At 39.3% G+C, this 20,875-nt stretch overlaps 2 protein-coding genes across 4 annotated transcripts; both read left to right on the top strand.

The window, feature by feature from the left end:
- Nucleotides 1-211: 211 nt before the first annotated feature.
- On the top strand, nt 212-7,512 carry LOC116207539 (nitrate regulatory gene2 protein-like). Its single transcript, XM_031540522.1, has 4 exons — nt 212-2,050; nt 2,383-2,567; nt 4,248-4,471; nt 6,495-7,512. Exons 1-4 carry the CDS (start codon nt 763-765, stop codon nt 7,297-7,299), a joined length of 2,502 nt encoding a protein of 833 aa, XP_031396382.1. The 5' UTR covers nt 212-762; the 3' UTR covers nt 7,300-7,512.
- Nucleotides 7,513-14,782: 7,270 nt separating this feature from the next.
- LOC116206669 lies at nt 14,783-17,396 on the top strand. 3 transcript variants are annotated; one of them, XM_031539465.1, is made up of 4 exons: nt 14,783-15,009; nt 15,327-15,446; nt 15,603-15,893; nt 16,709-17,396. In XM_031539465.1, the coding sequence occupies exons 2-4, from the start codon at nt 15,339-15,341 to the stop codon at nt 17,309-17,311; spliced, it is 1,002 nt and encodes a 333-aa protein (XP_031395325.1). In that variant the 5' UTR covers nt 14,783-15,009; nt 15,327-15,338; the 3' UTR covers nt 17,312-17,396. The 3 variants fall into 3 exon arrangements, with proteins under 3 accessions (XP_031395325.1, XP_031395324.1, XP_031395326.1); XM_031539464.1 differs by having other exon boundaries at nt 14,785-15,009; nt 15,322-15,446; XM_031539466.1 differs by having other exon boundaries at nt 14,806-15,009; nt 15,322-15,446; nt 16,712-17,396.
- Nucleotides 17,397-20,875: the final 3,479 nt, after the last annotated feature.

Genomic DNA, 20,875 nt, shown 5'->3' with positions numbered 1-20,875 from the left:
AATGTGTAAAATTTTGAAGATTATGATGCAAATGTAAGAACATTTTATAGTTGGGGGGAGACACATTGCATTTATTTCGTAACACGATAAAATAAAATTGAAGAACAATGATACCAAGTGGAGAGGAGCGTAGGGTCCACTCAAATTGGAAAATCGAAAAGTGAACCTCTATTTCCCCTTCTTTCTTACATCAAAACAAAGATCTATTTCCACTCGAAGTCTACTCTACAGTCTACTCTACTCATCCTTGTCTCTCTGTCCGATCCATCATCCAACACTCTTCTCTCTCTCTCTCACACACACCCCAACAGAGACGCCATTAATTTAACAAAACAACAAAAAGCAGCCTTCTCCTCTCTTCCTCCTCCTTCTGCCTCAGTCTTCTCCTTCCCCCGCAATCTCAACCTCCATTAATTTAATTTGTTCCTTTCTGTTTCTGTTCCCTTCCCCTCTTCTCTCCCAAAACCAGAAAAACTCCTTACCTCCTCTTCTTCTTCTTCTTCTTCTTCTTCTTCTTCACTAACTCAATGCTCAAAATCGAAATGAGCTGAGTTGAAGAAGACCCATCTCGGTCGACCACGCAAATAATGCCTCGTCTCACCCCCTCCACAGATCCACGCCTTCCTCCCCTCTCACTTTCTCTCTGATATAAGCCTATACTTACATATATACATACTTACATATATACGTACACAGACACGTTTGATCTTGGACAGACCCAGGAAGGGCTAAACAGTACGAGGCTTGCAGCGACCACTTGGGATGGGTTGTACGGCGTCTAAGCTCGACAACGAGGACGTGGTCCGCCGCTGCAAGGACCGCCGCCGCTTCATGAAGGAGGCCGTCCACGCCCGCCACCACCTCGCCGGCGCCCACGCCGACTACTGCCGCTCCCTCCGCCTCACCGGCTCCGCCCTCTCTGCCTTCGCCGCCAATGAGCCCCTTTCCGTCTCTGACCAGACCCCTGGCGTCTTCCTCCACCCTCCGGGCCTCAAGCCCTCCCCCATCCCTCCCCGCGTCCCGTCCCACTTCCCCTCCCCGTCCCCGTCTCTCCGGCCGCCTCCGCCGCCGCCCCCGATCTCCCCCACCATCGGCAGCTCCAAGCTCCCCCACATTCTCTCCTCCTCTAGCATCTCCTCTTCCTCCACCGCCGCCGCCACCCCCGCCACCAACCACCACCTCCCGTCTCGCCGCCCCCGCCGCCCCAAGCCCACCATCAAGCTCCCCCACATCCTCTCCGAGTCGAGCCCCAATTCCTCCCCGGCACGATCACTCAAATCGGATTACACCACCAACTCTGGATACTACCCGACCGCCTACGCGAACTCGACCTACTCGGGCACCCCTTCTCAGGCGTCCTCCGTCTGGAACTGGGACAACTTCTATCCTCCGTCCCCTCCGGACTCCGAGTTCTTCGACCAACGAGCCCGCACCCGTGACCGTCAGCAACACGAGACCCACCGGCCCCTTGGGCCCCACGACCACGTCAGAGACAGCGAGGAAGATGATGACGACCGTGAGGAGGAAGAAGAAGCAGTGGCCTCGGCCTCGGAGTATGATTTCTTCCTCCACGGCAACAAAGCTCAGAAACCCCACAAGGAGACTGAGGGAGGACACGCCGAGACTGAGAGGGAGGAGGTCCAGTGCAGTGATTGGGACGACCACTACAGCACGACGACGAGCTCATCCGAGGAATTGGACAACGATAAGGAATTGAGATCTGATATCGGGGCCAGGTCCAATTTCGGGTCTGCAAGGGGGAGCGTCGGCGGATCGTCGATGAGGCAGCAGAAGCCGCCACCTCAGCAGACTCCGTCGGAGGTCTATTCGAAATCTCCCGAGAAGTCGGAGGAGGAGGAACTGGGAGGGGCAGGATCGTCTACATTGAGCTATGGGGATATGAAGATGGTGGTGAGGCACAGGGACCTGAAGGAGATCGTCGATGCGATTAAGGAGAACTTTGAGATGGCTGCAGCCGCAGGAGATCAGGTCTCGGAGATGCTTGAGATCGGGCGTGCTCAGCTCGATCGCAGCTTCAAGCAGCTTAAGAGTGAGTTTGTGGCTTTAAATCTTTAAATTCAGCTGATTGCAATTGAAAGTCGAATCCGTTTTGCTGGGAATTGTCCGATACTTAGGGACATCGGGATTGTTCTTAAGGAAAAGTTAATGTTCCAACGAAGTAGTGAGATATGAAATCAAATTGGTTACCGAGATATAGGCTAAAATGGAAGAAAGCTGACATTTAGTATGATGCAAATTTGAGTCTCGAGCATCTGGGTTAGTTTATTGAGCATAGAGAATGGTTCAGCTTTTCTCGGATTTCTGGTGGATTGTTAGTGATCTTGGTTCTGATTTTCCGGGTTCTTGATTTATTATTTGCAGAGACCGTGTACCATTCAAGCAGTGTGCTGAGCAACTTGAGCTCAACCTGGACTTCGAAGCCACCGCTGGCGGTGAAGTACAGGCTCGATGCGGTTTCCCTCAATGAACCGGGTGGACAGAAGAGCCTCTGCTCCACTCTGGACCGGCTCTTGGCCTGGGAGAAGAAGCTTTATGAGGAAGTGAAGGTACATCTTTCTCTTGCCTTTTAACCAAATTTCTTGTGATCAAATGATGTCTTTTTGACATCAAAGGTTTTGCAACGACAAAAGGTCACCATAAATGACTGACTAGGATTTCCACAATGTGAATAGCGTTAGGTGACAGCAGTATTTTGATATGCATATATTGCCCTCGATAGCCTGCTTTTCCTTTTCCCGCTTTTGATTAGAATTCCCTATGGGCAATTCCTTTACGGTGAAGAATCAAGAATTGATTTTGCTGTGCGTGTTTTGGATGGTTACCTGCTTATCTTGATGAAATCCTCAGTGTGCTTCATTGTAACGACTGAAATGCCCCTACCTGATGTAAAAGATTGCATTGATAACTTTTGCCCTCACTTTACTCTTTTGTGGATGAGAATATTGCCGTGGATGTCACTCCCAATTAGTCTTTATCTTGTTGGTCCCCTCTGGATTAGTCCTTCACTTAACTGCTTTTCTCCTTGACGTTCATGTAACAATATTCGCTATATGATCAGCATAATTCATAGTATATTAGTTAGGTAGAATTTATGCATTTATTATGATGTATTAAATGCTGTATTTTTATGCAAAAATCTTATACAGTTCATATAAACGTCTTATGAAAAATTTCAATTCTTTTTATCTCAAGTAATATAAATTAATTCTAAAAAGAGATCTGCACTGCTATATCTTTTTATTTTGAAGTTCTATAAAAGAACTTATTCTTAATGGGTATTTTGCATCTCTTGTAACCATAGCAATTAGTTGTATGCTTTATAAAGATAATTCACGAGAACAATTGCTGCACGTTATAGTACTATGATTGTACTTAATTTTTACATATATAATTCATAGTAAAATAGCTCTAAGATACATACGTACTTATCTACCAAATCTACGTATCCAAAAGTTGGTAGTAATTTGACTGCGTAATTTGCTATATTCTGAATTAACTGAAGAAATCCATACTAGTTTTAGGAGTCACATTTGTAGAAAAGAAAAAAATTATGAGATAGTTACTGATTCATAAGAGTTCATTGGATGAGTGTTCATAAATTTAATGTAGTTTATTTTTTAATAGAAAAGGCAAGTCTACATCATCACTTGGAATCTTAATCTATATTTTTTGGGTAAATTGGAATCACATATTGTGCCTTTTCATGTTAGATTAAGATGAAATGAATTGATTGCCTGACTTGGTTTTAAATTATCAAATGAGTTGGATCTCGATCGCAAAATACAATGTGTTCTATGACAAATCATGATGTATTAAAATGTGTTCTCATGAGTTAGTTTGCAGTAGAATATTCTTTAGTTTGTATCAAGATCACTTGGATATGAGCAATTTCAAATTAAGGAAAGGTTTCAAGTTAATTTTCAAAATTTTGAATGTATTATTTATATCTATAAATAGATTGAACAAAATTAATATTATGAAAAACCATGCATCACATGAGCAAAAAACTAGTTTATATTAATGAATTGATGCCCTATTTCCAATATCAAGAAGTATTATCTAATCTTGGAGGGTTGCCAGTGATATTTTAGCACAGTAGTTGCGGATCATTGAGATTCATTTCTCATGTGCTTTTGTGATTATGATGACTACAGAGTTACAGAAACCAAGACAAGGAGATTTACCAGAAAATGCTTATTTGTGTGTTTACATGTTTCCCTGAATAGGCCAGAGAAGGAGTGAAGATTGAGCATGAAAAGAAGTTGGCAACACTGCAGAGTCAGGAGTATAAGGGAGACGACGAGGCAAAATTAGACAAAACCAAGGCTTCCATAAAGCGACTGCACTCGCTAATCATTGTTACGTCGCAGGCGGTCTCAACAACCTCTACTGCGATCATCGGTCTCAGGGATAGCGATCTTGTGCCACAGCTTGTAGAACTCTGCCACGGGTAAGTCTTGAAATACACGAAGCAATGAAATTCCTTCTGTTGTGACGTTGAAGTGATTAATAATTAAGAAGCCTTGATGGATTTATAATTTGACATACACAAAGACAAAATCCTCTGATTGCAATTCCTCGATGTCATAAACTATATGATACTCCATCAGAACTAGGTGGGTCATAAGAGTGCAGGGATACAGAAAGATATTGGTTTTAGGTAAATCACTTCTGTATACGTCAGACCTCTGGTGGGAAGACTGCATCATGATTCTGTTATCTTTGGTTTCACATGGCTCTTCTTTATAAGTTTTTGCACTACACTGGTGAACTTCTATGGAGTCAAACTTGATCTTAAGAGGTTTGCGCCATAGTCTATCCTCCGGGCCCTGACGATGCAGCCTTAGTAGTCTGATGCATAATGTGCTTTCCTTGATCTATCAGTAACTTTGTCTTGGTAGTTGAGGTGTATGATGAAACAGAGGGAAGCAACTTGCTTTCTTCCTCCCCTTTATCATGCCACATGTGCCTTACTGTCCCAGACCGTCCCTCCAGCTAACTTCTGCCGCCTCTTAAATTCTGACTCTGGCCCCAAAACCTGCCTCCTTTTGGAGCTATTCTATCTGCAGATCAATGATATCTTGTCAGCCGTCTCTTGAGAAATCGCATGTTCCCAATCTGGCAAAGAGGACAAGGTTGAGTTTGTTCTACTTATCATAACACAGCCTAAGAACGACTTAGGTGGTGTTTGATAAAGTAAGTGCTTAAAACTTAAGCACTTAATTAGTTAAAATAAAGAAATATATAGGAAGAGTGTGAGAATGATAATGATGAGAAAATGTTTTGTGAGGAGAAGAGAGTACCAATAACTGAAAAATGACTTATTTCATTAAGTCAAAATTTTTTGCTTACTCATTAAGTGGATTTTGACTCGATCATTAAGGAGATAAGACCATTATCTTTCATCTTTATCTTTCTCTACTATTCATTTTCCCATGTAACTAACTTTTAAGCACTTATTTAATTAAGTTGTAAACAAACACAACCTTAGACTGTTGAATTAACTGGCAGCAAGCGTCCACGGATGATCTAGTATGTTTGCTTTAGTAAGAACTGCACTGTTTGAGTTGGGGTAGCTGGAGAGGTGGTGTCAATTGTTTATTGCATTCTTTTCATTTCTTTTTATTATGTTTGGTCTTTTGCATCAGCTGGTCAGTTTGGAATGGTAGGTGGCGGCTATTCTGCCATCTTCCATTTCCAACTTTAAGGAAAACGATAATGTGGTATTGATTTGAGCGAGTTTCCTGGACATTTTTTGGACTTTCTGATCCAGTGACTGTAGACTGTATTATCGGTTATACAGAAACTTGGAATTAGAAACTAATAATTCTAATTAGAAGAGGTGACGGGGCCTTTTGTGGAATAAGTTTTGAACTTTTGCTTGATCAAGTGGAGCCAAAGGAATACAGGAAACTGCCAGTAGTCCTTCTCCTTTCTTTCTTATCGGTTAGATAGGTGAGGATCATCTTATGGGACATTTTTTGAAGTTACGACTAGGATAGGATCTTGAGTTATGTTCTGAATCTCATGCATTACTGTTGGCATATTTATACTTCGGGCATGCTTCACAAGGTATACTCGACGGACAGAGTGTTAGATTAGTCTGTCATCCTCTTTTTTATTAGGGATGTGCCACTGTGATTCTTAGATTTCTGAAATTTGTTTAAATAAGGGGGGTTTCATTATTATCCTTTAGATATATGGAACCATTTACCGAAGTTTCAAACGGGATAAGATTTTATGTTCTGGACCGCTTACTTTATTGTGGGCATTTTATGCTCAGATGTGCATCGCAAGGTAACTTCAATGAGCAGAGTCTTATTCTAGTTTCCCATCTGCAAAATGCCTTTATATGTATTAAAATTTTGAAATATTGCAGATACTCTGCGACTGTGTTGCACTGTTTACCCAAAATATTTACTCGAGAGGAAGGGCGGTGTTTATATTACTGAGATTTCTTGGCATAATGACAGGTTCATGTATATGTGGAGGTCAATGCACCAGTACCATGAGATCCAGAACAACATAGTCCAGCAAGTCAGGGGCCTTGTGAACCGAGCCACAAGAGGCGAGTCAACCTCTGAGCTCCACCGCCAGGCTACCCGTGACCTTGAGTCCACCGTCTCAGCATGGCACTCCAGCTTCTGCCGCCTGATCAAATTCCAACGCGATTTTGTCTGCTCCCTTCACGGCTGGTTTAAGCTCACCCTTCTTCCTGTCGAGAACAATGACAACAGCAATGGCAATAATATGACCCGTGAGAGATCTGATGTTTATGCCTTCTGCGATGAGTGGAAGCTTGCTCTGGACCGGGTCCCAGACACAGTCGCATCTGAGGCCATCAAGAGCTTTGTAAATGTGGTCCACGTGATCTCGGGAAAGCAGTCTGAGGAGCTCAAGATCAAGAAGAGGACGGAGGTCGCTTCACGGGAGCTCGAGAAGAAGGCCTCGTCCCTCCGGAACATCGAGAGGAAGTACTACCAGTCCTACTCCATGGTAGGCATCGGGCTGCCTGATCCGGGGGGACCTGAAAGTGGCGGACCGGCCCTGGATGCTCGGGACCCTCTCACAGAAAAGAAGTCCGAGCTTGCTGCCTGTCAGAGGCGGGTCTCTGAGGAGATGCTGAGGCACTCTAGGGCTGTGGAGGTGACCCGAGCAATGACGCTTAATCATCTCCAGACGGGCCTTCCTGGGGTCTTTCAGGCGCTGACGAGCTTCTCTTCCCTATTCATGGAGGGGCTCGAGGCGGTATGTATCCGTTCCTATTCGATCAAGTAGATGCACAATACACAATTTTGGAGTTGTGTCCCAATTTTTTTTTCCCTTAAAAAATGTAGAAGGGTTAATATTAATCGATTTGTATTATAAGAGCATGGTGAAATTTTTTGGAAGCTCTTACAAGAAACTGTTGTGCCTTATTGAGGCAGACACTGTGTATTGTAAATATGATTCTTTTTATTTTTTTGTTATTGTTTTTTTTTTCCCCTTCTCTTTTGGGGGGTCAGATGTGGCGTCGTATGATATTCTTTGCTTCTGTGGTTTGGGTGGCTGAGATTAATCTCGCTACAGGAAATTGCTTCCTCTCGTCTCTGAGCTTGGGAATTTTCAGACAATCAATAAATCATATTTAATATTAAGTTAATTTTATATTTTATTCGTGGTTTGATCTCGGTATGAACTGATACCAAGATCGAGTCCTAGACGGGGTGGACCTAGTTGTAAAAGCTGGAAATGGTAGCAATGAAAATGGCTCGAGTCTTGGTCCAATACTTCTCATTTCGGTTTAAAGGTACATATGGAATAATATTTCTCTTTGCATTTCTAAAGAAGATTTGTGAGTTTAGTACTGTTTAAAAGATGTGAATGCAAAGGGTGGTTATAAAAAATTTCAGTAGGGATTTTTTATTCAACTCAAGATTTCCATAAGTTTTTAATTATATCCAGTTGAAGGGACAGAGCTGGCCGGCAACCCCAATTGGAGGGGTGGGCGCCGGTTTCGAGGCACCCACTGTTGGCCACCTCTCCTCCTTACGGCCTTATTTATTTATTTATAGTTTTTTGTTATTTTTAAAAGAATGCGGAACCCTCTTGACCAATCACAATGTGCCACGTGGCACCGTCATGTATACGTCAGCAATTCCGGTTAATATTAACGGAGAAGTTGACGGTATACTGATATTGTTATTAAATCGATAGTTATGTGATTTAATTGATTAAATAAAAAGTTTGTGTTAAAATCGTTAAAATATGAAAAGTTTGAGATTTTTTTTTTGTTATTACCCCGTAATTTCAATCTTATTGTACCATCTATTCACATTATAATTTTTTACTTCTCCACTTTCATACCATTGTAATAACTTTATATGATCGGCCATTTGAGGATACATACTAAGAAAGATTTTTTATATTATTTTTTGTAAAAAAGAATGCTAATTAAAATAGTCTATACAGTCGCGCGACTGGGGATTGAAAATGTTCAGGAAATAGTCGATCACGTTGCAATCAATATACTCATATAACATACAAAGGTTTCGAAATGATCATTAATGAAATACTGCGTCAAGGAGAAAACCTTAAATTGTCATTTCTTACATGACACAATGAGGAAAAATCAATAGACTTTTTTCATTATAAAAATTCATGGTCCATAACTTATGCGTTCATAAGCCCATAATTTCATTTAAAATAATTTAATTGATATTTTCTTAGGTCATGCCTACGAAATAGGATAACCTAAGAATTCCTCCTCATCCAAAAGCTCATTTACTCTACAATCAATTATAATATATAAAAGTCGGGCGCATAGACGAGAAAGCGTCACATAAGCGAAATTACAAACTCACAACTTCACGTTGTATTGACTTTTCGATTCCCGTTTAATGAACTTATATTATGTTTTACCTGTACCATATTCTACGTACTTTAGTTTTGCAACCATATAATTTGTATGTAATAATATATAATTAAATTTCTTGAAAAATTAAAAGTTCCTCGATAATCAGAAAGAACTCATCGATATATGTAAAATTGTTCAAATTCAATGTGCTATATGCTTATTAATGCAAGACATGGAAACTTGAGTCTCTAGTGATGAAATTGCTTCCTTCAACTACTGGAACAACCCTATTGGATTTAAGTTACATGATTATTATTATTATTATTTGCATTTTTATTAGGCTAGATTACGTTTATTTATGCTCACAATTTTCTGTTATTTGTTTGGCCTACTTGGTAAAATATATAACTTTTCACATATTTTTTGCGTCTTTATTAAGCTCATATTTTACAATGTTTAGATGTAAATATTGTAAAAGTTAACCGTTATAATTACTTTCACAATTTAGATCTTTACAGCCGTGGTTGGTAAATGTTTTGCATCCGAAACATGTGAAATTGTTAGATTACAACGAAAATCACGGTCGTGAGACCCACATTTATCTCTATAAAAATAAATTATATATTATGTTATCACACACATTCCCCCTAATTCAAAATAGTTTACCAAACATAAAAATTTCATATTTCGGCCTACAATCTAGAAAAAAAAAAAAGGTTCCATAGTTAGATTTTCTCTCCAATCTTCACTTTTTGTGTAATCTAGCAATACTCGAACCAAGCGCTCCCGAAATGTACCGCCCGGATCTTGGGCTGGGGACGGGGGAGGGGTTCATATTTTAGTAGGGACATAGGAGAAATTAAAAGGGTATAGTGTAAATATAGAACGGGTTCCTCTCTGATGGGCTCCCCCAAAGGGCCCAAAAAAGAGTATACTGAAGCCCAGAGATATATGAGCCCAATTCAGAAGAAGCCCAGCATTGATACACGCCCTGCAAGGGAGGGACAGATGAATGAGGCAGAAGGTTGGGAATAATCATATATAAGTGCTATTTAAATTCATTTTGTTTGTTATACTTGAAATGTGGTTGGTTTAGTAATTTTAAGAGTTGCTTGAAAAATGATATAATATTATAAGATAAATGGGCATATTGATCAGCTGGAAGTACATTAAAAAAAATATATAATGGCGTACAACATATATATGGTACGTTAAAACGATTATTAAGGCACGTTATACAATTATTATCTAATCATTTTACAACACGAATAGCACAATACTCTATTTCAAAATTAATTTCGATGAAGATGTGCATGAAAGGGGAGAAAAACATAAGAGGATAGTAATCAAACACTTCGGAAAGATTTTAAGGGTAAAAGTGAAATACTACATAACTTTATAAATTTTTTTAGATATATAAAGAAATTTGAGAAGAATTAAAAATTTGAATAAATAGGTTGACATATGTCGTATGTCGATATGAACCAATTTTAATTTCTTCATTATATAGACAGATAGATAGATGTTTCTTTAGTAGATAGATAGATGATCATGATTTCGTGCTCATGAAAAACAGCTTTTAAGTATATCCACTCGAAGTGGACAAAGTATGTTGATGGGGTAAGGGCTATTTCCATTTTACACCCCTTTGTTTGACCCCCTTTTATGAAAATGCCCTTGACTTGCATGTGTTAATCTCTAGTTAATTTGCTAGATCATTCTCTAGTTTTCCTTTTAGAAGTTTTTCCTAAACTATCCAATCGGCGGCCATGGGCAACTCGGGGGCCACCTCCACCGTGGTCGTCCCTTTGGTATGTCTCTGTCGCTCTTTTCGGCTATTCTTTCTTATTTCATTCAATAGGTTGAGGACATCTCGTGATCTCACCGAAAAAAACGCTGTCACTTATTAAATTTTGCTTTCTAATTTCTCCTCTTACCTCCCTAAAAACTTCACCTAAAACTTGATTGGTCCTGTATAGCTGTATAACCTACTCAGATCCAACTGCACATTCTTCAACCGGGGAGAGCTTCTTCCCAAAAGTAAGAAAAAGAAATGCAGAGTTCTACATGTATCCAGGCTTTGAATAACAATAAGGACAATACTGTCAAGACCTAAAGAGTTTGGAGGAGTAAATTGGCAAAATGGCCATGCCCGCCTGACCGTCGCCCACCACTTGTTATTTTCCTGTTTGCCCTCATCCACCGTCGAAGTCCATCTCTATGACAAGCAGTACGAATAGAACTGGGGAAACGCTGTCGCTTTGCTCCGAGCAAGAAAAAACAACTATCCGAAATATAATTAAATATTTTCATGCTAATTCATTGTATAATGAATTTAATAGAGAAAATTAAATTTCATTCTTAGAGTAACCATCTTTAAAAAAATTCAATTTGAGTTTATTCAAATTGTTCGAAACTTATTTTCCTTAAAAGGTCTAGGATTCAGGTCTTGTGAATAACAAAGAAATCATAATTGGGAGTTAAATTACTCGAGTTAAATCTACCAAAAAAATACCGAGAATTTAGAGGCTGCAAAAGATCAATTACTGAACTAACTCCAAAAATCACCTAAAAATAAATTAAAAACTAATGAAAACTCTTAAAACCTTTGAGAATACAAATGAATGGAAAATAAACTAAAAATCTATTCAAACTAACCTAATCTTGATAAAGTAGTTTCAATTATATCCATAAAAAGGTACGAATAACTTTATTTTATAGAGTTATCAGTCGCCTCTAATGGTCGTGCCCGAGGGATGAATTTTTTTATTTTTTATTTTCAAAAAGGTGCCTTCAGGGCGACGAATTGATTTGCCTCATTGCGGATATGATTTTATCAAATCGAGAGCATGTTGGTTGCGCTCGAGGGATGAAAAGCGAAAGATGAAAAATGGGCGCACGCTCGCGAGGTAAGGAATTGGTTAGATATGAAAGAACAAAAAGAAAAAATGGATATGATTTGATGAAGTGACCATCAAACTTACCCTTTGCACTGACATCAGTTAATCAAGTCGAGAGCATGTTGGTCGCGCCTGAGAGATGAAAAACTAGAAAAAAAAAACGGGTGCCTATAGGGCGAGGATGGGATTAGTTACAAAAGAATGCCATTGAACTAACATAAAGAGGTCGATTAGTTACGAAAGAGTGCCAATGAGCCAACATAAGGGGCCGATATTCACAACTCCAAGCAAGACCCCATTCTTTACAGGTTGTAATGCACACAAGTGATCTGCCACGGGCCCTTTTCACGCTACAATCGAACCATGGCACCTTGTTGCATACAAATGATAAAATATGAGCTTGTCTTCCTATGTGGGACCTATCTGCTTGTTCTCGCCCGACAGTCTCGATGGGCCTTCTCAGTCCAGTGTACTGCTTATATGGGCTCGGTGTTTAACATATTAAGGACCACGCTAGCATTTTCTACAAGCCCATGATAGGTCCGAGGGTTTCAAATTCCGTTCAAGCCACATGCAAGGGCCCAGTTATATATATATATATATATATATATATAATTTTATAGATAAATGGTGGCAGCAGTAATGACGATCTTATCGTTCTCCGCAACGCAATGTTCGGACTCTCGTGTTCAACCGCGAATATGCAAACACTAGCTCCGTCAAAGTAAAATCACTAAAGGACTAGTATAGTTCATAGATGTTGGCGTTTTTCAAGTCCAAGCAAAGAGTACACTTTTACCAAATGTTTTAACATAAATGTATAAATGAGATTTGAACTTGGAACCTTAGGATTACTAAGGCCTTTTTGGTTTGTGAGTATAATTTTAAAATCACAATTCTAATTTAACTCTACCCACTACAAAACAAAATAACTCATATAAAGTCAAAGAGTGACCCTATTTATATCACTTTTTTTCACAACAAAACGACATAACTCATACAAAATCAAAGTGTAGGCCCCATTTATACCACTTTTTTTCAAAATTAAATTCTGATTTTAAAAGTTTACTATGAAACCTAACGCAACATAAGTCATTTGAAAGTAAGTTTTGAACCAATAGACTAACATTTTAGGTGGTAAGGGCCGGATCATATTATATACTACACCGGATGGTCGTATTTTTAGAGGTCTTCACTAATCTCATATAATCAAATAATCTGAAGTGGCATAAGCATCCAAATCGATCTCGAATAACTGGAGCCTACGAACTCTCCTTTTTCCTTTATCAGCAATCTCGAGTCTTGGACTCTACTATCATATCATGGATCTGGTGTATAAGAATTTTTTTCATATCATTTGAGGGATTACATTTTCCAATTTACACATGCATATTAGCTTGACCGTGGATATGCCAGGTGGGTTTAGTAGCTTGGATTGCATTCACCCACTATTAAATCCTGTTAAATGAAAGTAATTATCATTGGAATTGTGATTAAACCAGTTCTTTTTTCTTTCAGTCGTGCCCGAATAATGAAGTAGGTATATCGTATATCCTAAAGATGAATTCGAAGACAAAGATCTATGAACACGAATATAATAATAATGAGGCTGCCCAATTAATGATCATAGAGAGGTTGATAATTAACTGGTTGTGCCTGAGGAGCATGCATGTCTTTCCATTTAATTTCGGCTTCATTGTTTCTCTGGTTGTTTTATTTGGTAAAACAAGTACATAGATTGCACGTGCAAATTGTTTAAAAAATGTGGAAAAATTAGCCAATTTAAATTCATCCATTCTGCCTTTAGTTGAAATAGGGGAGTCTGATTATTCTCAACCGTTCTGCCTCAGTCGTCCGTCCCTCCCCTATAAATACCACTTTAAGTTCATTCTAGTTTATCATACTTGAAATGAAGTTAGTTTAACAATTTCAAGAGTTGCTTGACATAAGATATTATGTTTTAAGATAAATGGCATATTGATTGGTTCAAGTTCAAAGCATTTGAAAAAAGAAATTTCACGATGACATAAAATATATATGTATAGTACGTTAAAATAATAATAATAATTTTTTTTTACAATATAAATACAAATACTCTATTTTGAAATTTATTTCCATGAAGATGTGCTTGAAAAGAGAAAAAGATAAATGAGGATTGTAATCAAACAATTTAGAAAGATGATAAGAACAATAGTGAAAATATTATATAAATACGTAAAAAAAGTTCTGAATATATAAAATACGTTGAGAAAATAAAAAAAGAATAAACAATCCTTATTATTACAGTAGGTTACAAAAAGGAAATCTTTATATTGCGGGGACCTTGAGATGTATTTACATTTTTTGAATTGTACATAATTACATCTTGATGTATTTATAATTTGTGAATTGTACTTAATTACATCGAAATCCTGGCAATACAAATTTTTTCTTTATATATAATAATATTCTCATGATGTTAATATTATATGGGGCAATTTTAATTTCTTCAGTAGATAGATATATTAGCAGATAGATGGGCTACGTGCTAATAGAAGAAAACAGTCTCCAAGTATTTGTTTGATGATTAACTTATGGGTGGGGATATTTCCATTTTACACCCCCTTGTTGACTCCTTTTATGAAAGGGCCCTCGATTTGTTTGCATGAACAGTCTCTAGTTAATTTGGGTTGCAATGCTAGATCATTCTCTAGTTTCCATTTTAGAAGTTTTTCCTAGAATATCCAATCGGCAGGCACGGGCAAGTGAGTGGCCACTCCCTATGTGGTCGCTAGATTGGTCTCTCCTCATCTTTCGAACTACTCTTTCTGATTTCAATCAATAGGTTGAAGACACCTCGTGATCTCACCGGAAAAACAACGCTATTTATTAGATTTAACTTTATAATTTATCCTTTCATTTCCCTCATAACTTCAAGTAAAACTCGATTGGTCCTGTATGGTAGTATAACCTACTGAAATCCAATTGCACAATCTTCAACCGCGAAGAGATTCTTTCCAAAAGGAAAGAAATGCAGAGTTCTCCGTCTATAGTCCACACTTTGAATTGAATAGCAAGAAGGACAATACTGTCAAGACCTAAAGAGTTCGGAGGTGTAAATTGCAAAATGGCCCTACCCACCTGATCCTCGCCCATCTCTTGTTATTTTCCTGTTCGTTCTCCTCCGCCATCTCCATTGTCGAAGAAGGTACAAGAAGAACCCTGAACCCACTCTTGTCCTCCATGACAGCTACCTCCTCGTCAGCTCCTCAGGTGAACCCTCTCTCTCGCTCCATTTCTCTGTCTCTCTCTCACCATGTCAGACGAGAACCCACCCACGAACCGTTTGTGAAAATGCCGCACTGAAACCTTCATGTGGGGGTTGGCTTAGATTACAGAATTTCAGCCTGATCTTGCAAGAAGAACTCGGGAAACATCTTTGAAACCTCTGTGTCGGGTGTAAAGTTATATTTTTGTGGAACAATGCTAAACGAAGTTGAGCAGAAACTTGATGAAAGCTAATAACTATGGAGATGTATGTATATAATAAGCTCATGAGTGTGCTTTCCTGGTTGTCTTTGTCAGCACAGTTACGGTAGTTAATGGACCGTTGGAAGGCTGTATTGAAGGACCCAGTTTGCCCAAACAGCAGGGCTTGCTATAGAGTTGCTGTCTCCCTGTGCATTCATCCTGCATCGAAGACCCTTGCCGTATGCTCTCTCCACTTTTAGCTGATATATATGGTGTTAGAGATACCTTGAAGGTTCTCGTGTTCTTGTATTGGTTTTCATCTTTCTTTCGAGTTCATTTGTTTTCCAGTTGTTTTTTTTTTTTGGTTAACTCCTCGAATTTATGGTCTAAGACAGGTACCTTCAGTTAATGCCATCTTCTTTAATGGAGATCGGGTTGAGGGGACTCGGAACCCGGTGATTGAGAGACTATCAGATTTACAACATCTTGCTGATGTTCTCGTTTCGAAGTTCGGTGGCTCCACTAACGCTTGGGTGATCGAGGCTTCCACTTTTAATGGCCCTTTTGCGGTTTACAAGGATTTCATTCCGTCTGTCAATCGCTACGGTGAACCAAAAGAGTACAGTGCCACTGGATTTCCGGCCTCTGCATCAATTATCTCCCTGTTATCCAAGTGCATTGAAAAGGTAAGATGGATATTCTCATGCTCTCTATACCGTTCTACTAATAAAATGATTTCATTACATACTGATTGGTCTCATCTCTCATTATATAACTTATGAATGTATGAGGGAGCTGCCTTGTTTTGGTTGGTGTCTGTGGTTCTTTTCAACTAGAGCTCTGTGATATGATTCATGAAAGTTGATTTGTCAAACGAAAATTCATTTCTTTGTATGTAAATTAATTGGACTAATGGTTTATTGTCGCTCCGTGTTGAATCAGTTGATTAATCTGATAAAAAGAATAAATGAGGGTAAATAATCATAATGTAATCTTGATGTTTCTCATCAACGGCCCATAAATCAGTCGAAGAAACTATAGTCGACCAAATGATGAATGGTCTACTCATTGATTAACCAAGAAGCATGATAGCCAGCTATGCACTTTGTTAACTATCTTTCTTTTCGATAGCTCCCGTGGAAGTGTTTAGAAGAAATGTAGTCAAATATGGATATTCCTCTGTTGGCTTCACGGCTTGGTTGATCAATGAGTCATTAGTATATATCAAAGTCAACTATGTTCAAGAAAAGAAAAAAAGGTTGGCTATGTTACTTCTTCGTCGATATGGATGCCTCATGGTACACTATGATTGGCTTTGTCCATGTCATCTTGATTATCAAGCAATGGACTAATGGACGAGATTGAAATACTTCAGGAATATTGAGGGTTGAAAGGTAAAATAATAATAATAATAATAATAATGTTGAAAATAAAGAGCTGGCAGAGTTGAGGATCGAAAGTATACTTTTTCCATTGTCTTACAAAGCTACTTCAAGTTTAGCAGGTAAACCATCTTATTAGAAAAGGCAAAGAACCAGGCCCTTCCATCTCATCTTCGACGCTATCAAATACACCCAAGTCTATCATCCTTGGATTTAGTAAAGGCGGTACTGTGCTCAATCAGCTGGTGACCGAGCTCAGCAGTTGTGACGTGACATCTTCTAGCTACCCCTACTCCATTGAAGTGCGGCAACAATTTGCTGGAGAAGCTCCAACAGCGGTCTATGCATCCCATATTCTACCCACAACAAAGGAGAGCTTCTTAGGCAGTATGACAGATGTGCATTACGTGGATGTGGGCTTAAACTCTCCCGGTGCATACATAACAGATCGTGATGTGATCAGTAGAATCTCCGATCGCGTTGCGCGAGGGGCCCACCCTGTTCAGTTTTTCATTCATGGGACTCCTAGGCAGTGGTGTGACAGAGAACGAGCTTGGATACCAGAGGAGAAGGATGTGCTTGTCGGTCTGCTCAAATCGGAATCTCTAAAGGTTGGAGGGAAACTACAGGTGAGTGAGAGACTTTATTTTTCAGATAGACCTCGTGATCTCCAAATGCATTTCGAGATAATTGAGAAGTTAGATGTCAGTGTAAACTCATAGAAAATAAATTTGAAATAATGTAATCCATATTACTAAATTATTATGAGAATTATAGTACCATATGATAAATCATGATGATTCCTTACTCCGATCTCTCAATAGAAAATTAAATCTATATACCTATTAGAAAATTAGACACTACATAGGCATATCATTATTATACATGGTCTCTACAATTAAAATGTGTAAAATATAATATAGATATCATGTATACCTACATATATCAATAGCCACATATTATTCATGGACATTTGTTTCCAGAAGTTCTAATCCTCACTCATAATCAAAAAGTAGATATAAGGCGGGAATAAATTTTATTTGATTTAGCTTCAACCATTTGTTACGATTTTATTTCAAGGAAGCAATTATTAACCCCCAAAACTCTAAATCCCTAAAACCGTAAATATACCAACCATGATTTACTTGTGTCAATTAAATATATCATTTGCCACCGCTGATGTTTTCATCACAAGAATATAGAAGGGCGTCAAAAATAAAAACCTTGACGCCAAAGAAAGTGCCCTTTGACGGTAAATATATAGCCACGAAAAAGGCCGTGTGGCACATTACTCATTTGTTCTCACAAATATACGATCGAGGCAACAATTTTGGACCACTAACCACAACTTGCTCATAGTTATGATGTACCTCAATAGCCGCAGACGCCACTATTGTAACAAGAATATAGAATGGCACCAAATAAATAGTCTTTGGTGGCAAATATATAGCTACGACATCAGACTTGTTGCAAATATGGTATTTCCTCCTGCAAATATACAATCAAGGCAATTGTTCTTGCCTACTTACCACGACTAGCTCGTAGCGATTACATACCTCAATATCTACAAGTGCTATGATTGTCACATGACCCAATAGCGCTAAAAAGATACTCTTTGGTAGCAATTAGATAGTCACGACATATTATGTGTGGCAAATAACTTATTTCTTCCCACAAATATAAAGTGGTGGCAATTGGTCGTGGCCAATAACCACAACTTGCTCGTAGCAATGAAGTATATCAGTACCACAAAGCGTTTTCTCATAACAAAAAGTGTGACTGGTGCAAAAAAGATACTCTTTGGCGGTAATGAGATAGCCATGACATATAGTTTGTGGCAAATAATATATTTCTTCTCACAACCATATAGTGGTGGCAACTGTTCTTGACCATTAACCACAACCTACTCATAACAACGAAGTATATAAGTAGCCAGAAATCGTTTTCTCGTTACAAAAAGTGCAACTGATGCCAAAAAAGACGTCGATCCAGAAGGCGAAGCGGGGCCGGAGCCGGATCAAAAATTGAATCGGGCTGAGATAGCGGACTGGGCAGACTAGAATGAAGGTGATCCGGCTGGGGCGAATAGTGTTGTTGGGTCGTGACTGGATTGAAGCTTCTGTGAGACTTGACCAGTGGGCTTGAAGTAAAAGACTTCCCCTGAAGAATAGATTCCAAAAACCGAATGTCGAGGTTGCTCCAATCAAATGGCTGTCCGGTGCTGAAGGGAATATTAGTTTTGAAGAAGTGAACATCTTGAGAGATGAAAACCTCCCGATTCTCCAAATCGTAAACGCACCATCCTTTCTTTTCGAATGGATAGCCAAGAAAAATGCATTTCCTCGGACGTGGTCCAAATTTATCCTTAAACGAGGATTATGATGTGCATAGTAGAGGCACCTGAAGACATAAAGATGTTGATGCTCTGGCTTCTTGTGAAAAAGAAGTTCAAATGGTGTCTTTCCCGATAACACACTCGAGGGTGTGACATTAATGAGATGAGCCGTGGTTGAAATAAACTCCCCTAGAAATCTATAGGAAGGGAGGCCTAGAACATAAGAGCTCGGGCTACATTGAGAATATGACGATGCTTACATTCGACTCGCCTATTTTGTTGGGGCGTGTCGACACATGAAATTTGATGAATGATACCATTGTCGGAAAAATAGCCTTAAACAACTCACCCCATGAATTCTGATCTATTATTTCTCGGCATTGTTTTCATCGTTTGGCCGTATTGATTCTTAATCAGCTTGCAAAAACTAATCTGGAAACATTGTGCCTCTGCCTTATCCCATCGAAGGTAGGCCCACACACCACGACTATAGTCATCCACAATCGACAATAAGTATCGAGCGCCAGAAATAGAGGAGACCTTATTAGGTCCTTATGTCATAGTGAACTAGTTGAAATGGAAATGAAGCTTTATTTTAACTGACTAAAAAACTTGAACGCATATGTTTCTCCAGACACATATGTCACGGAGTTCATTATTTTCTAAATGACTCATGGAAAAAGAATTATACTTAAATTGAATACGAGAAGATGGATGTCCCAACCACTTGTGCCAAATGTCTTCACTATCTTCTCTCATTGCCCGTAGTCCTTGATATGATGGGGACAATCAATGTAGAAGCAAGACCCCCTAGGTAAGTTCACCCACTCCAATCGTACTCCTCGAGGTGCGGTCCTAGATTAAGCATACACCAGAGATGTAATGCACACTACAATTAAAATCCCGAAACAGTTGAGCCAAAGACAATAAGTTGCAATTGAAATCACACACGTAAAGAACATCAGGAATGACTCGTTTGGGACCAAATGAGACTTTGACAATGAAAGTAGCCTTTGTTGTTCCATTCGAAACACGAATGATCAAACCATTAGTAATAGGAACAATATCGAACATATTATCCAAGCTACCAGTCATGTGTCGAGAAGCTCCAAAATCAATAATCCAGTCAAGTTTTGAGGCAACCGACACAATATTCTTACCACTTGATTGATTAATCTCACCATCATCGTGCAATCATTGACGCAAGTTGCTGTAACTGAGCCTTAGAGAGATGGGCCAACTTACTAAGATCTATGTGCTTGGGCAATAGTGAAGTTGGTCGGGCCATGATTGAATGGCTGGTGTTGTGGCTGATTAGGGCTCCATTACCCATGAATCAGTTGGAATGGACGTGGCTGTGATGGGTTGCCCAAATATGAATTGCCTGGGCCCCCAGAGTAGGAATTCGCAGGTCCTCCTCCACGCTGTTGCTGTTGTGGAATCGGAGGAAAAGAAGCCGAGCTCCTACCGCTTGATCAAGACTGCCTAGAAAAATTTCCTTTTGAGTTCTTCTAGTTCGATTGATCTAAGCTGGGATAGCCATGGAGCTGGTAGCATGTGGCTTTATAATGGTCATTTCGTCCACAATAGTCACAGAAAAGGACGACTTTGAAGCTTGAAATCACCTCTATTGAACTGAAATTGGAGTTAGAGCTGCCACCGAGATCATTGTTGGCTTTGACCACGAAACCAATCACATCAGAGTTGGAATCCTTGCCCTGAGGGATGAGACGTTGAGCGTCATCATGCGTTGCCATAGAATGAGCTCTATTTGCATTCGGTAAGGGATCTATGCTCAAAATCTGTGAACGAATGGTAAAGAACTCGGGATTGAGTCCAATGAGAAACTGGTGGACTTCTCCTTCTCCTTATGGGTAGCAAGCAAACAAATCTCGGTTTTAGTTGATGAATTCTCGTCTCATTAGCTTGAGAAAAACGCTCCTTTATGTCA

Source organism: Punica granatum, chromosome 5, assembly GCF_007655135.1.
Source record: "Punica granatum isolate Tunisia-2019 chromosome 5, ASM765513v2, whole genome shotgun sequence".
NCBI classification, from domain to species: Eukaryota; Viridiplantae; Streptophyta; class Magnoliopsida; order Myrtales; family Lythraceae; genus Punica; species Punica granatum.
Note: the sequence above shows the minus strand (reverse complement) of the source record. Positions and strands in the feature narration are given on the sequence as shown.

Excerpts from the sequence above, each read along its gene's own strand:
- LOC116207539 (XM_031540522.1), top strand. The coding sequence starts at position 763 with ATGGGTTGTACGGCGTCTAAGCTCGACAACGAGGACGTGGTCCGCCGC. Across the intron at positions 2,568-4,247 it reads AGCTTTATGAGGAAGTGAAG|GCCAGAGAAGGAGTGAAGAT; the intron begins GTACATCTTTCT and ends TTCCCTGAATAG. Across the intron at positions 4,472-6,494 it reads CTTGTAGAACTCTGCCACGG|GTTCATGTATATGTGGAGGT; the intron begins GTAAGTCTTGAA and ends GCATAATGACAG.
- LOC116206669 (XM_031539465.1), top strand. The coding sequence starts at position 15,339 with ATGGACCGTTGGAAGGCTGTATTGAAGGACCCAGTTTGCCCAAACAGC. Across the intron at positions 15,447-15,602 it reads CTGCATCGAAGACCCTTGCC|GTACCTTCAGTTAATGCCAT; the intron begins GTATGCTCTCTC and ends GGTCTAAGACAG. Across the intron at positions 15,894-16,708 it reads TATCCAAGTGCATTGAAAAG|CAGGTAAACCATCTTATTAG; the intron begins GTAAGATGGATA and ends CTTCAAGTTTAG.